General features: G+C 52.9%; 1 protein-coding gene across 6 annotated transcripts in view; it reads right to left on the bottom strand.

Moving 5' to 3' along the window:
* The window catches only part of IL15RA (interleukin 15 receptor subunit alpha), a 32,159-nt gene continuing 19,079 nt past the window's right edge, over positions 2,898-15,977 (bottom strand). For 2 of the 6 annotated variants that reach the window (XM_021065032.1, XM_003357781.4), the window contains 5 exons: positions 14,304-14,414; positions 11,762-11,923; positions 11,160-11,192; positions 6,100-6,178; positions 2,898-3,711 (listed from right to left, as the gene is read on the bottom strand). In XM_021065032.1, coding sequence (XP_020920691.1) covers positions 3,615-3,711; positions 6,100-6,178; positions 11,160-11,192; positions 11,762-11,923; positions 14,304-14,414 — 482 coding nt within the window. In that variant the 3' untranslated portion in view covers positions 2,898-3,614. The remainder of the gene's footprint in view (positions 3,712-6,099; positions 6,179-11,159; positions 11,193-11,761; positions 11,924-14,303; positions 14,415-15,977) is intronic. The other 4 variants (XM_021065035.1, XM_021065036.1, XM_021065033.1 and 1 more) reach the window with 3 other exon arrangements.

Genomic DNA, 15,977 nt, shown 5'->3' with positions numbered 1-15,977 from the left:
AAATAGGAGTTTCCATTCGTGGCACAGCAGGAATGAATCCAACTAGGAACCACAAGGTTGCAGGTTCAATCCCTGGCCTTGCTCAGTGGGTTAAGGATCCGGCATTGCCGTGAGCTGTGGTGTATGTAGGTCACAGACGTGGCTCAGATCTGGCGTGGCTGTGGCTGTGGTGTAGGCCGGCAGCTATAACTCCGACTCGGCGCCTAGCCTGGGAACCTTCATAGGCTGTGGGTGTGGCCCTAAGAAAGCAAAATTAATAGAGACGGGCTCTTCGAGCAGAACAGCCTGGCTGAGCCTCGTCGGCCCCAGAGACAGTGGCCAGTGGTCTGGAGCTGCCGTCTGGGGTGGCCTCTTCTGCAGCACAGGTGGCTGGAGGAAGGGGCGTCATGCCTGCTCCGTGTGCAGGACCCTTCCCAGCCTGGCTGAATGGAGGCTTCCTGGTCGGATAGAGGAAGCGTGGTTTGGGGAAACTCCCACAGGCAGCTTATAGGTGGGGGCAGGTGTGTGGGGGGAGTAGGAAGGGGTCCTGATACAGCAGCAGAGGTGCACCCGAGGCCCCCAGACCGTTCACCCGCCTTCCAGCGTGGGCCTTAGGCCGTCTCACACACCTCCACGTCCAGGTCACATGGCACCCTCCCCGGCCCAGCCCTCTGGGCACTGGGCACTTGTGTGTGTAAAAATGGGGGCAGATGTAGAGACTGAGGCCTCCAACTGTCAGAGGAGGGGGTGGAGCTGGTGCCCCCAGACCTCAGCTCCTTTGTAGCTTTGCCTGAGAGCCAGCTGCCCTGTCCCAGGCAATTTTACCCGACTTTGATTAGGAATCTTTTTTTTTTTTTTTTTTTTTTTGGTTTTTAGGTCTGCACCCATGGCATATGGAGGTTCCCAGGCTAGGGCTAATCGGAGCTGTAGCCACAGCCTACGCCAGAGCCACAGCAACCGGGATCCGAGCCGCGTCTGCACCTACACCACAGCTCACGGCAACGCCGGATCGTTAACTCACTGAGCAAGGGCAGGGACCGAACCCGCAAGCTCATGGTTCCTAGTCAGATTTGTTAACTACTGCGCCACGACGGAACTCCAGGAATCTTTTAATTTATTGATCTGTTAAGAACCCTCAGGGCACCGCATCAGCCTCTGAGAATTCAGAGATGAAAACACAGTTCTTACTTTTCAAGGTGTTTGTCTCTGCTTTATGGATAAATTCTGGGCTGTGATGTGTTTTGTCATCGTAGAGGCTCCTTCACCATTTCCCTGTGACTGTACCACCTGGTGGGAGGACTCATTTACCCCTTTTAGAGTCAAAAAAAAGAAAAATAGGTCCTGGAGTGGCTCCGCTGGTTACGAGTCCAACTAGGCTCCAGGAGATGTGGGTATTTGGTCTCTGGCCTCGCTCAGTGGGTGAAGGATCCAGCATTGCTGTAAGCTGTGGTGTAGGTCGCAGACACGGCTCGGATCCTGCATTGCTGTGGCTGTGGCATAGGCCTGCAGCTGTAGCTCTGAATAGACCTACTAGTCTGGGAACTTCCATATGACGCAGGTGTGGCCCTAAAAAAAAAAACAAAACTGGATCCAGTTGACAGTAAACTCTAGAAACTTAGGGAAAGCAGCTGAAGAGGGAAGCCCAAAGGGTGAGTGATCAGGTGGGCTGAGGGTCATAAGGAATGAAGCCAGCAGTGGGTAAAGCAGCTCGGCTGGGTGTTAGCGATGCGTTTTCCCCACTCGTTGAAGAAGATCCTTGCAGGTAGTGAAAGTGCTGTGGCCCTAAGTCCCCGACCCCAGCCATTTAAAAACGGCCCCCTCCTTGCTGAGGCCATTCACACTGACCACAGGAAGCGCACCCTAAGAAATGGCACCTGGAGAGCGCCCGCCGCCGTGAATTGGTTTCTGAGCCTGCGTCCTCCTCTCACTGGTTGCGGTGCCCGCCGGCCACCCGGCCGAGTGAGGGGGCGGCTGACACCTGCTTTGTACGCCTACGCCCGCACCTGCCCCCACTTCCAGTTCTGTTCAGACTTTGGCATCAGTCAAGCCACCTGCCCTTGGGCAAGTCACTTCTCTAGGCCTCAGTCTTCCCACCTGGAAAATGAGATGGGACCAGGCCCATGATTTTATAGACAAATGTTACAAACACCAAAGAAGGAAAGAAAAGAACAATGCAGGCAGAGGGACAGTGTGGGCACCCGGCAGCCCGGCCGCAGCCTGCCCCCGGCTGCTTCTGCCGTGGAAAGCCCGAGCCGTTCTCCAGAACTGCGGTCTGACCGGCGTCAGGCGAGAGGGTGTGTTCTCCTTTCAGAAAGAAGAGCTGAGCTCAAAGCTCAACCATCGGGGACTCTGTGTCCCAGTCTCCTTTTTTTCTTTGTGATATATTTCTCTTGGGTGATTCTTTTTTTTTTTTTTAAATAGGGCCGCATTCGCAGCATGTGGGGGTTCCCAGGCTAGGGGTCGAATCGGAGCTGCAGCTGCCGGCCTACACCACAGCCACGACAACACAGGATCCGAGCCGCGTCTGTGACCTACACCACAGTTCATAACAACCCTGGGTCCTTAACCCACTGAGTGAGGCCAGGGAGCGAACCCTCAACCTCATGTTTCCCATTCGGTTCATTTTCGTTGTGCCGCAACATTTCAGTGATTCTTCCAGTGCGTTATTATTTTTTAATGGCCACACCTGCAACATACGGAAGTTCCCAGGGCTGGGGGTCGAATCGGAGCTGCAGCTGCTGGCCTATACCACAGCCACAGCAACACAGGATCCAAGCCACATCTGAGACCTACACTGCAGCGTTTGGCAATGCCGGATCCTTAACCCATTGATCCAGACCAGGGATCGAACACGCGTCCTCGTGGATACTAGCTGGGTTCTTAACCTGCTGAACCACAACAGGAACTCTGCAAGTTTTTTTTATGTATTGAAAATAGACCTTTTATTTTGTTTATACAAGGCACAATTTCAAAATAGAAATCGTAAAATACATAGACGTAAAAGAAGGATATAAATACAGACGTACGTACAGAGAGAGGGCCCCTGAGTTCTGTCGTCTTCTTTCGGAGTCCTTATGAGGATGCACAGGGCACACTATATGCCCCCTTTCTGTGCGTGTAGAGCACCCGCTGCAGGGAGAGGCTTTAGGAGCTGGTGCTGGCGTCGCCCTTGTAAACGTCTCCCAAGCAGGGGGAGCCTCGGGATTCCCCAGAGCCTCTCTGTAAACGTAGGTCAGGACGAGGGGTGGCAGGGTGGAGCAGGTGAGCCTCGCGGAATCAGTGCCACGATGAATAGATGCCCCGACAGAAGACCCGAGGCCTCCACTCCCCCCCGCTCCCCACCCCTGGAAGGCGGCCACCCACCGCAGGACTCCGGGCACTGGGCTCCCTGCCCAGGGGTGGGCTGGCAGGGCTGGCAGCAGCATCCCTCTCAAGCCTGGAGAACCTGCTGGCGCAGGTGGTGCCTGGGCTGGTACAGATGGTAAAACGACACCAGGACGTTTTCTCACCCTGGCGGGCGTTTCTCCGGGGCCAGCTCCCCAGGCTTCGAAGTCCTCTTGGGCTGGAGCAGAGCTGGGCCTTCCCTGCGGCCCTTACTGGCCTCGGCGTCCCTGGAGCTTCCTCCAGGGGTGGGGTTAGCTTTCCGTGCCCCCACCAGTGGCATCGCTGCCCCCGGTCATTGGCACGACTTCCATGCTTTCCATCGCCATACCAGGTGTCTGGGAAGTTGGCCTGTAAAGAGATAATGGGCAGCGTTTGAAAAGAGGAGAGACTGGGTCAGCTGACAGTTCCCTCTGGCACGCAGATGGAGAACCGAGCGCACACGGCCACCACTCACGGTCAGCGGTTAAATCATATTTTGGAATCGAGTCTCTTCGTCCACCAAGGTTTATGGGCGCTGTTGAGGCCCCCACCCCCACCCCCGCAAGAGGGTGGGAACTGTGGCTCAAAAGGCAGAAGCCACAGAAGGAGCGAGTTCCCAGGAGCCCAGCTGAGCCAGTCCAGACAGGCTGGATAAAAACAGCGTGATGGTTACAAAGGTTCAAAAACAGCTCCCGGCAATTACTTAGCAAGTGTGAACTAAACAAACACATCAGTCCTGAGAAGCCAAGCAGAGGGGAGCCAGGGCCTCTGAATTCCGCGTCTGTTGCTGGATGTGCGCTGGGCCCTGAGCGCGGCCCACGGCCCACGGATTGTACCGTCTACCTTTGAGCATGTCTTTGCGTGCACTGTCTGAGCTCCAGGGAGGAAGGGCTACACTGTAAATCAGGACGCCAGGCCACGTTCTAAGAGCCAATCTGCTGAGTGACAAATGGCCTAATAACTTATTTGCAAATTATCGGTTTATGGCAAGAATCGGTTCATCCAATGTCCAGCAGTCACATTTGTCAGGTCTGCCGATTCCTCTTAAACATGTGCGACTATTTCCATGATACAGTGAGTGTTGACGGCTTCCTTTTATGAGCATGTCTGTTGTACATACAGATCAAATTTACACATTCTGGGGTTCCTGTTGTGGCTCAGCGGTAACCAACCCAGCTAGTATCCATGGGGACTCAGGTTCCATCCCTGTCCTCACTCAGTGGGTTAATGATCTGGTGTTGCCGTGAGCTTGTGCTGTAGACATGGCTTGGATCCCACGTTGCTGTGGCTGTGGGGTAGGCTGGCAGCTGTAGCTCTGATTCGACCCCTAGCCTGGGAACTTCCATATGCTGTGGGTGTGGCCCTAAAAAGACAAAAATAAAAAATAAAAAAATTACAAATTCTTTTTAAGCATATATTTTAATGTATTCTTAAAAAGATTGTATATATTCCTTTTTAAATAGAATCAATGAATATATTCATTATAATCTAAGAATGTAATTCCAAGTACAGTATTTTATGTGGAAATTATTTAGTTGTAGTGATATTTTGAGAATCCTTTTAAAAATCATTTTCTAGGAGTTCCTGTCACGGCGCAGCGGAAACGAATCCAACTAGGAACCATGAGGTTTCAGGTTCGATCCCTGGCCTTGCTCAGTGGGTCAAGGATCCGGCATTGCCGTGAGCTGTGGTGTAGGTGGCAGACTCGGCTTGGATCCTGTGTTGCTGTGGCTGTGGTGTAGGCCGGCAGCTATAGCTCCAGTTGGACCCCTAGCCTGGGAACCTCCATAGGCTGTGGGTGCGGCCCTAAAAAGCAAAAAAAAAAAAAAACATTTGGGGTGGGTTGTTTTGACAAACTTTTGAGTAAAACATCAACCTTATTTCGTTGATCTCTAAACTCTGAGGTTGATGGCATTTCTTTTGGGCTGCGAGGGTATTAACAGCTTTTGAAGATGTCTGGATTTTTCAGTGGCTTTTTCGTTTTGGCTTCACAGCAGCATTTCACGGAATGTTCATTTTGTCACAGTTAGGCTTGAAGGATGACATCATCTTTATACGGGTATAATATCTAGAAAAGACTCTTACGTCTAGTGACTAAAACTTTGGTTTCGACACACGCGATACCCCTCACGGTTTAATGCTGAGGAAGGGTCTGGAACAACCATTTCACTGCGGAACAGTGGCTACTCACTGGTCAAACGACAAAATCAAGGCTGACATGCCATTTGGGGCTTTTAGGAAGGAGTGGTAAAAATGCCTAAAGATTAGAAAAAGAATAAAAACAAATTTCAGCAAGTGGCAGAGACGACCTTGCCATGAGTGCTGAAATACAGAAGTTCAGGCACTCGAACTTCTAAGGCCAACATAAAGAGTTCATTTGTGGGGAAGTGTGTCTGTATTTGAGGAGTACCTTCGAGAAGAACACAGTCCAGAATATATCATAAGAATTGCAAATCCATCTAATTGGTTTGGGGGCTTTTTTTTCCTTCTAAAGTGGCTTTTGGTGACTTGGCCCCATGCATGTCCTGTGTTGGGCTCTGGCTGCCCTGCTTCTGACCAAGCCTGCGGGCTGCTTTGGAAAGCAAAGGACACAGGCCTGGCTCAGTGGCCAAGTCCCATGGGGGTCGGGTTGCATCTGCAGCCCGGGAAGGGGGTCTTCCTTTGCGAGGGCGGCTGGGCCACGGGGATGCAGCCCTTTTGGGGGGGGGCGTGGGGGGGCGAGGAGGAGGAAGGGACATTGTGTCCTGAGCCACTCACCTTGACCTTCTAAAATGTACCACAAGGAGGAGCACACACGCTCCACAGAGAAGCAGGGCGCACGGTGTGGAGACGGCCACTGCAAAGAGAGCAGAACTGAGCTGGCATCGCACTCGAAGCCCCGGCCTTTCCGAGCCTCTGAAAGCTCTTTACACTTGACCCCCCGCAGAGGCACGCAGATCCCTTCCCACCAGCTCACGGCACCAACAGCCCCCGAGGCCACGCCGCCAAGTCTGTGGATCCGGGCAGCAAGCCCACTCCCTTCCCACCCCCTCGGCCAGTTCAGGTCCCCCTTCAGGTCCTCCTCCTCCTCGTCCTTCCCGATCAGGTGACACGGGTGATGGGGCAGGGACGGGGTGAGGCAGGAGGATAGCAGCGGATACATCAAAGTCAGGACAACAGACAGGGTCCTCGCCAGGCGCCCCCTTTCCTTCCCCTCACGTGGTCCTGATTTAGAAACAGCTTGCGGTGCCATTTCAGTCCACTTTCCTCTTTGCGGGTTGTCTGCAACTTTGTGGGTCGGGGGGGAGCGGAAAGAACAGATGCTGCAGTGGGGAGAGAGTGTCGCAGTGGCGCAGGCAGACGGGGAACAGGTGTTTTGACTGAGTTGAAAGGACCAGCTTGGGGGTGGGGCTGGGGGTGGAGCTGAGGGTGGGGCCCAGCCACTCGGGCCCTGGAGGCTATTAGGAGAGTAGGAGCCTCATGTGGGCACAAGAAGGCTGAGCCCGAGGCAGGGAGACCTTCTGTCAGTCTTAAGCTCCAGGCAGATTTGGCCAGTTTGCCTTAAATTTTAAAAAATTCTTAATTTATATATATAGATATATTTATTTATTTATTTATTAATCTTTTTAGGTCCACTCCCACGGCATATGGAGATTCCCAGGCTAGAGGGCTAATCAGAGCTTTAGCTGCCGGCTTGCACCAGAGCCACAGCAACGCCAGATCCGAGCCGCATCTGTGACCTATACCACAGCTCATGGCAATGCCGGATCCTTAACCCACCGAGCGATGCCAGGGATCAAACCCGAAACCTCATGGTTCCTAGTCGGATTCATTTCCACTGCGCCACGACCGGAACTCCAAAAATTCTTAATTTTTAAACTTAAAGTATAATTGATTTACAGTATTGTATCAATTTCTGCTATACAGCATAGTGACTCAGTCATAACTATATATACATTTTTTTTTTCTCATACTATCTTCCATCATGGTCTATCCCAAGAGACTGGATATAGTTCCCGGTGCTGTGCAGCAGGACCTCATTGCTTCTCCATTCTAAATGTCACAGTTTGTATCTATAACCCCAAACTCTCCGTCCGTCCCACTCCCACCCCCTCCCCTTTGGCAACCAAAGTCTGATTTTTATCTGTGCGTCTGTTTCTTTTCTGTTGATAGGTTCATCTGTGCCGTATTTTAGAGTCCACATATAAGTGATAGCATATGGTATTTGTCTTTCTCTGCCCTAAATTAAAAAAACAAATTTTAAAAATTGAGATAAAAATAAAAAATTGAGAAAAAGTTAAAGGTTAAGGTAAATTAAAAAATCAAAACGTTCTTACATTTAAAAATTAAAATTTAAGAAATACTGTGAAGTCTCCCTGCAAAAATCACCTACGGGCCATGAACATCTGGGGACCCAGGCGTCTCTCTGTGGACCAGGAGGCACCTTCATCTCCTGGACCGTTAAGCTTTTTGGACCTGCACCTACACGACAGCACGCAGCCTGTGTACAAGGATGCGTCACCCATGGCTCGGCCTTCAAATACTGCTGGACCGGAAATTATAAGGAGGAGAGGAAGCACCTGGATTCTCGGCAGGTGGAGAGGAAACGGTCCAGTTTTGCCTCCAGGGCAGCTGTTAATATGTAACAGAAGCGTTAGAGAAGATGCCTCTTTGTCGCTCTGATGCCACTGCTAGAAATGGATTCTAAGGAAATGGGAACTATGTCAACAGGAGTATTCCCCGAACCACTGTTGGAAATAACTTTTAAAATGTTAATCGAAATCTGATCAGTAGAAAATTAGTTAGACAAAATGTGGCACACCCCTACACTGGAATATTCTCCAGCCTTTTAAAGCTATGAAATCTGGAAACAGTGGAAACAAATCTGACTAGGAACCATGAGGTTGTAGGTTCGATCCCTGACCTCACTCAGTGGGTTGAGGATCTGGCGTTGCCGTGGCTGTGGTTGGAGCTCTGATTGGACCCCTAGCCTTGGGAACCTCCATATGCTGCGGGTGCAGCCCCAAAAAAGACCAGAAACAAAAACAAAAAAGAACAACTATGAAATTGGAATTTGTTAACATAGAAAGATGTCTATAATAGAAGTGGAAAAGCTGATTGAGAGAAACGAATCAAAAAATAATTTCCCATCATGGCTCAGTGGAAAGGAGCCTGACTGATATCCATAAGGACATGAATATCCCGTTGTGGCTCTGAGGGTTAAGAACCCGACCAGTATCCATGAGAACACAGGTTTGATCCTTGGCCTGGCTCAGTGGGGTAAGGATCCAGAGTTGCCGTGAACTGTGGTGTAGGTCGCAAACGTGGCTTGAATCCTGCGTTGCTGTGGCTGTGGTGTAGACCAGCAGCTGTAGCTCCGATTCGCCCCTCCTAGCCTGGGAACTTCCATATGCCATGGATTCGGCCCTAATAAAAGGCCAAACATATAAAAACAAAGTCTGAGTTTTTCTTCCCCTGCTGTCTTCGCAATGATCCTAGTAATCAGAAGAGAAACTAAAGTTGCGAAAACAAACTACCTACTGAAAATAAGCCTAGAAGAGTTCCTCCAAAAGAAACAACAGAAAACATGGGACTATGAAAGTTGTTTTCCGACTTAGCATTAGCCATCGTTAGGAGCAAAAGACAAGGTTTTAGTGGCGAGGTTGTCCGCTCGTGGTGGACCAATCGCGTGGCCCGCATTTACTGTACACGGAGAGGTTTATTGGAAAAGGCGAGCTGATGTTAACTGTAGTTCCACTTTCACAATGCAGCTTCCTGTCTCTAATTAATGTGAATAAAAGCAGCAGACTCGAACTCAGTGAGACGAGGGCTCCTTGAGCCAATGTGAGAACAAAGCACTTGGAAGTCAACCTCTCGAACCCAAACCCCCGACCTGCTCCCCGGTTATATCCAGGCACATTTGGTAAAGAAACTGAAACCAGAATCACCAAGGCCGTGGATGAGGATAGCAACCGCCACACCCCCCAGCCCTTTCTGTTTCCCGAGGGGTCCATGGGTTGGAGAAAAAGGAAGAGGATTTGGAGAAACAGAGGGGAAGTTGGGGGGGGGGCAGGAGAGGGAGGAAGGAGGGTTATTGTGCTCAGGAGGCCACCGTGACTGCAACCTGCAGAGACCAGGGGCCGCTGGTCTCTGTGGCTGATGCAGGGTCCTTTGGGACGGCAGGGAGGGGCCTCACGCCCTCAGCACGGCCGTCATCACAAAGGCCACAACTAACAAACGCAGGAGAGGGTGTGGAGAAAAGGGAGCCCTCCGACAGGCTGGTAGGAATGGAAATTGGTGCAGCCCCTGGGGCACATAGTGTGGAGGTTCCTCGGAAAACTCAAAAGAGAGCTACCGTAGGATCCAGCAGTCCCACTCCTGGGCATGTGTTGGGAAAAAAACCAGAAATAACTAATTTGAAAAGATGCACGGCAGTGTCCATAGCAGCCCTGTTTACAATCAGCCAGGACAGGGAAGCAGTCCGAGTGTCCACTGAGGGACGAATGAAGGTGTGTGTGTGTGTGTGTGTGTGTGTGTGTGTGTGTGTGTGAGAGAGAGATCAGTCATAAAGAATGAAATAATGCCATTTGCAGCAGCAGGGGTGGAGCTCGAGATTATCATACTAAGTGAAGTAAGTCAAACAGACAGCTATCTTATACCACTTATATGTGGAATCTAAATAAAAAAAATCACAAATGAATACATAGGCGGAACAGAAACAAGAGCACAGATACAGAAAGCAAACTTGTGTTTACCAGAGGAGAGAGGAAGGGGGACGCATACATTAGGAGCATGGGATTAACAGATACAAAGTACTACATGAGAAATAGATAAGCAGCAAGGACCTACTCTTTAGCACCCGGAACTGTAACCACTATCTTGCACTAATGTTCAATGGCATATGATCTCCAAAAACACTGCATCACTATGCTGTATACCTGAAATGAACGTAACATTGTAAATCAGCTATACTTCCGGTTTTATGTAGGTTTTTTAGGGCCACACCCTCGGCTTATAGAAGTTCCCAGGCCAGGGGTCGAATTGGAGCTGCAGCTGCCGGCCTACTTCCCAGCCACAGCAACGAGGGATCTGAGCCACGTCTGCGACCTACACCACAGCTCATGGCAACACCGGGTCCCCAACCCACTGAGCAAGGCCAGGGACCGAACCCGCAACCTCATGGTTCCTAGTTGGATTCGTTAACTGCTGAGCCATGACAGGAACTCCTGTTTTCATTATTTTTTAAAAACTGTATTTCCATGGTTCCTTGCACAGAAGTGTCTCTTCTGCTCAGTCTCTCCCTTTCCTGTCTTTCTTTCATTCGTATAAACACGCTTCCATTTTCCTCCTTACACTCGATGAAACTTTCTCTTCGCCCTAACGTGTGGGTCTTCTGTGACTTTTACGCTGAGAAACTCGAATTCTCGCTGCTGAGCGAATGGTACAAACTCTTGGTGAAAGATGAACATAGTTTATGGCAGAACCTCATTTAATGACGGCTGCTGCCACTTGTGGTTTTCTCATGGGTCCGGACAACAGTCTCGCCCCGCTTAGCAGAACTGAACAGCCGGACAGGGCGGCCCTTTCTCTAGGGCACCAACTCCGTTTTCCATGCCAGTAGCCTGGCAGTGAGAAGCTATCGACGTTAAGCAGTCAAGCCAGAATTCTGTAAACGGGGGACTGTGTAACTTCATTGTAACGGAGACGGCTTTGAGAGTGACAGAGGAAGATGCTGATGACCATGGGCTGGGACAGCAGCCATAGGCCAGGACTGCCCAGCACCCTGGCACCGGGGATCCTTGAGCGTAAACGCCACCAGGACAAAGGAAGATACTCACCGGCCACCACTGCTCTGGGACTGAGTCGTGCACCTGCAGAGAAGAGAATGCAGCTCAGTGATTGCTGTGGTCCCAGGCGCGCAGTTCTCACTAAGCAGGGGAGATCCTGGGCAATTTGGCTCCCGCCTTAAAGCCTGGAGAGATTCATGCTGGCAAAACCAAACTCGCTTTAGCACAGAATGGGGGGCATTTGTTTAGATGCCAGGCCATGCTTCAGAATAGATGCGCCCTTACGGCTGATGCAGCTTGCTCACCCCCCACCCCCCGCTGGCCCCTGCTCGCCCCCCGCACTTGTGACTCCAGGTTGCAGGAAGCTTTCTCTATATCCTCCTGTATCCGGAGGAGGCAAGCATCACTGGGACTCTTGGCAAAGGCTCTGCCATGCGGGTTAATACATGTGTTGGCAACAGGCTTTCTCTTCCGGCCGAGCCGAGCTGGGTGGAGCACAGACCAGAGACCAGAGCGAGGAGGCTGGGGCTGTGTTGCGTCCTCCTGACTTGGGTGCCATGCCCCGCCCTCGGCTCGCTCCAGACCCGCACCCACGTCTCAGAAGCAGCCCCTGGGAGCTGCCCTCGCCACAAGCAGGCAAAGCCAGCACTAACCAGCGTGTTCCGGGGCCATGGCTGTTGTCTGAGACGGGGCTTGGGGGGGCACGTTACTGACTACGCCTGTGGTTCCTGTGGGAGGAGGTTTTGACGGCATCAGCCTGGAGCCTGGTCCAGGAGCAGACACTGTGGGGTCTGACTTGGAAGTCAAAGCTGGCTCTGCAGGGAAGGGCAAGACACGGTCAAGGAGAATGGTGAGAACAGGGCCTCAGCCTGGGGCGGAGGGCGGCCCTAACTAGCACCTGCTCGGCCGAGCCTGCCCCGCCCCCGCCCCCACGCTGCTCCAGGCTCTTGGGGAAAATCCCTTGCGTGGGTAACATCGTCATCCTTCTGGAACACTCGAGGATTTAGGATTCTTCATCACGGGGCACGTAACCTAAAGATCCCAAGGGTCTGAGCAGAAGCCGGCACCAGAAGGTATAGACTGAAAAAGGCACGTGGGACACCTGAGAGCCGGCTCTGCTGGACGAGTGGACCCGCGCCTGCCAGAGACCCCGGGATGCTGGTTCTCCTTCATTTCTCACATGTTTGGGCAAAACGTCTGAAATAAGGGGAACCTGAGATTTGGCCCACCTTACCTTTAGACAGAGACTGGGGCTGGAGGGCGAGTCCTGGCTCGGCCCCCATCTCGGGGAGGGTGGGCGGCCTGCCTTGCATTTAGGTCTTAGCTTCCCTGTCCCTAACTGGCCGAGAGCTACCCCAAACTGTAAGGTGCGGTGGTGCAACTCTGCTGTCCTCTTTCCTTGCAAAATGAGTGAGCGAGCGTGGCTGTGACCCGCATCCTGGGCTGTCCCGCCACACGTCCCGGGCGCCTCCCCGCACGCCTCAGTCGCTTTCGCCCTTGTTGGGATCTTGCAGGGCCCAGGCGCTCTGCAGATACGCCCCCCGCAGAGCACGCCCACCCGGAGAGGGCCCTTGAACCAGGTGTGACTTGGATCAAAGGGGCTTCTGGGATTAGCCCACACGTACACGTGGCCAGTGGCCCAGCCCCTCCTGTCTGCCGCCGGCACGGTGACCGGGAGCCAACGCTGCTCTGGCCTCTCCGTCCGCCTTTCTGCACTGGTTCCCAGCCTTGGTCACCCAGGCATCCTCAGGCCACCCAGAGCTCCCAGGAGATCCCAGTGAGTCTGCACTGTTAAGAACCAGCTGTGGGGGGAGGCGGCCTGAGCAGGGTCGTGCACAGAGCAGGGTGGCTCTGCCTGGCGGGGAAGGGAGGGACGGGGACTGGGAAGGGCCCCACACGGGGTAACGGGGTAACGGGCCGCAGGAAATCAAGAGTCGAGAGAGGGCATCTGAGGATACAGGGCACGTTGTCCCAGGACACTGAGCATCCAGGAGCTCAGATTTTCTTCGCTTCAGGATGGTGCTGAGGAAATTGGGGTAGAGTTTGCTTTTTTTCCTTTTTTTGGCTGCCCTGCGGCATATAGAGTCCTGGGCCGGGACCAGATCTGAGCCATAGTTGTGACCTAAGCTGCAGATGTGGCAACACCAGATCCTTAACCCACTGAGCCAGGCGGGTAATCGAGCCTGCGTTCCAGCACTCCCAAGATGCCACCGATCCCGCTGCGCCACAGTGGGAACTCTAGGGTAGAGTTTACTTAAGAAACGCAGAACCCTGGCAGCTTCACGCCTGCGTCTGTACTGATGCAGTCGCAGTGGGGGCTGCTGGGAGCCAGCTCGGCACGGGGCCCTCCCGGTTGGGCATCCAGCAGAGGCACTATCTTTTCAAGACTGCTCAGACAGGGCCTGCCCCCCGTCCCCCGGAACACAGGGCGGATGTGTTCACGCCAGCAGTGAAACACTCAGCTTCCCTGCACAGGCTTCCCCCTCAGCGACGTGCACTGCCTGTACCAGCATCTGTTCAGGTCTGTTTAAGGGGCGTGGGGACTGGGGACGTGGCGAAAGATGCCGATGGTCCTGCTGCCTGCTGTGCCGGGTAAGAATGTCCTCCATCTGTGATCCAGGAGGGTCATTTTTCTGCCAGCGCCCACAGACCCAGGAAGGGTCATGTTCAAGGCAGACCAAACCTCAGACCCTCCCCGGTTCTTGAGGCTGTATGTCTACAGCAGTGTGTGATCTGGCTTATTTAGAGTGGTGTTTAAACCGTTATTAATTATGCACACATGCAGTGCAGCTATCAGGCAACTTTGGTCTAAAACGGAAAATGAGGTGTTCCTGTTGTAGCTCAGCGGGTTAAGAACTCAGCTAGTATCCGTGAGGATGCCGGTTCGATCCCTGGCCTTGCTCAGTGGGTTAAGGATCTGGCGTGGCTGTGGCTGCGGTGTAGGCTGGCAGCTGTGGCCCTGATTTGACCCCCTACCTGGGAACGTCCATATGCCACGGGTGTGGCCCTAAAAAAGCCAAAAAGAGATGGGGGAATGAAACTAGCATCCAGTCTCATTCTTGGCTTGAAGAAGAGCTGCGTGTTCTTCCTGAAGTCTGCGGTGGGACTCAGGCAGGGGTCCACGAAGCTGAAGCCTCTCTGGGGACCTAGCGGCAGCAGGGACGGGAGATGTGTGAACGTCTCCCACATTCCTACCTTTTCCAGAAGGGGTGGGGCTCTCCGGCTCTGGGGCCACCCCTGCCGGGGATGCCGGGGATGCCGGGGATGCCGTGGAGGCTGGCCTTTGGCGAGTCAGGGAGGGGTCTCCTGGAGAGAGGACAACCACACGGCATTTACGATCCCGAGGGTGGGAGCTGGGGTGGCTTCAGAACTGGATGTAGATAAAACACAAACAGGCAAATGGAGAATGGACATGGCCGGCTTCTCGGGCTGGGCCGGAAGCACAAGACGTAAACAGTGCGTCTCTGTTTTCCACTCCGCAATTCCCACGCGAGTGCAAACAAACCGCGAGCAGTTTTTCTCTAGGCTTTTGGAAAAGTGAAGTCTTTCCATTTTTGGCTGGAATGATAGTGACATCAGCCCAGCTTTACAACGCCGGCTGTTGCCCAGGAAAGTAACCGATCACTCGGTGGACTGCTCTTGGCCCCAGAGGTCGGGGGGTGAGGGAGGCGGTTGGTGGTGGTAAGAGGTGGGGTCTTGGGGACATGAGACCTAAAGCTCCCCCGCCCCCGTGTTGAGTCCTAAAGCCTCTGATTCTGGGCCACGCCCCCTTCTTTCCTCTTCCGTCCCCCACAACCTGCCCTGTTCCAGCCTGAAGCTCTTCTCTGTCCTTGAGTCACTCACACAGAGGAACTGGAATTTGAAGGGACAGTCAGGTTCCCAATGGCGGAGAGCCTCTATTTTTGCCCCTGGATGACAGGTTCTGGGGGGGTCCCCCGTACTCACCCTTGTCCTCACCCCGCAGTTACTGCTCATACCTGTGCTCACCTGGCTCATCCCTGCAACGGCACGGGATGCCCTGTCACCCTGTTCCCAGCTGAGAGACGCCTGTGCATGGGCGCAGGGCCGCCCGACCTCTGATGGTGCATGATGGCCAGGGACGGGGGGGCAAGGGGCAGGGGGCATCCAGCCCGACAGAGACCATGGAGAGTCTGGCTTTTCAAGGAGTCAACAGCCACGAGTTTGCTGTTGAACGGCCTTGTTGGTTGGCCTTCCCAGAGAGGAGCTGTGACAAAGTATCACAGCTGGACACACACACGTGTGCAGTAAATGTTTGCTAAGTCATAATTCTTGTGAAAGACGGTGGGTCAGTCTCTCTCTTTTGTAGAGTAAGGGGCTTCGTGTGCCTGAAAAATAGCACGATCCGCTTCCACGCGAGATTGTTTGGTGTCTGGCGAGATTACCGGTTATGGATGGTTAAAGAAAAATGGGAGTTCCTATTGCTGTGGCTGTGGTGTAGGCCGGCAGCTGCAGCTCCAACTGGACCCCTGGCCTGGGAACTTCCATATGCCGCAGGTGTGGACCTGAAAGGCAATAACGATAATAATAATAATAAAAAAAAGAAAAGAAAGAAAAACGGACTCTGATGACTTTCCCTCACACTTGGTCTGAGGTGCTGGCTGGACCCCAGATGCAATAACTGGGCCAAAGGGGTCTGCTCTGTGAGTCTCCGCAGCCCTCCCCAAGCCGGGTACCACTGGCCAAGCTGGTGTGATCTCCCTGCAGCCTGTCTGCCAGGGAGGAGTTGGGAAAGCTCTCTGGGAATCAAGCACATGCTTTTTTTTCCTTTTCTTTTCTTTTCTTTTTTTTTTTTTTTGGTTTGTTTGCTTTTTAGGCATATGGAGGTTCCCAGGCTAGGGGTCGAATTGG

The sequence above is a fragment of the Sus scrofa genome, chromosome 10 (assembly GCF_000003025.6).
Source record: "Sus scrofa isolate TJ Tabasco breed Duroc chromosome 10, Sscrofa11.1, whole genome shotgun sequence".
Taxonomy (NCBI): Eukaryota; Metazoa; Chordata; class Mammalia; order Artiodactyla; family Suidae; genus Sus; species Sus scrofa.
Note: the sequence above shows the minus strand (reverse complement) of the source record. Positions and strands in the feature narration are given on the sequence as shown.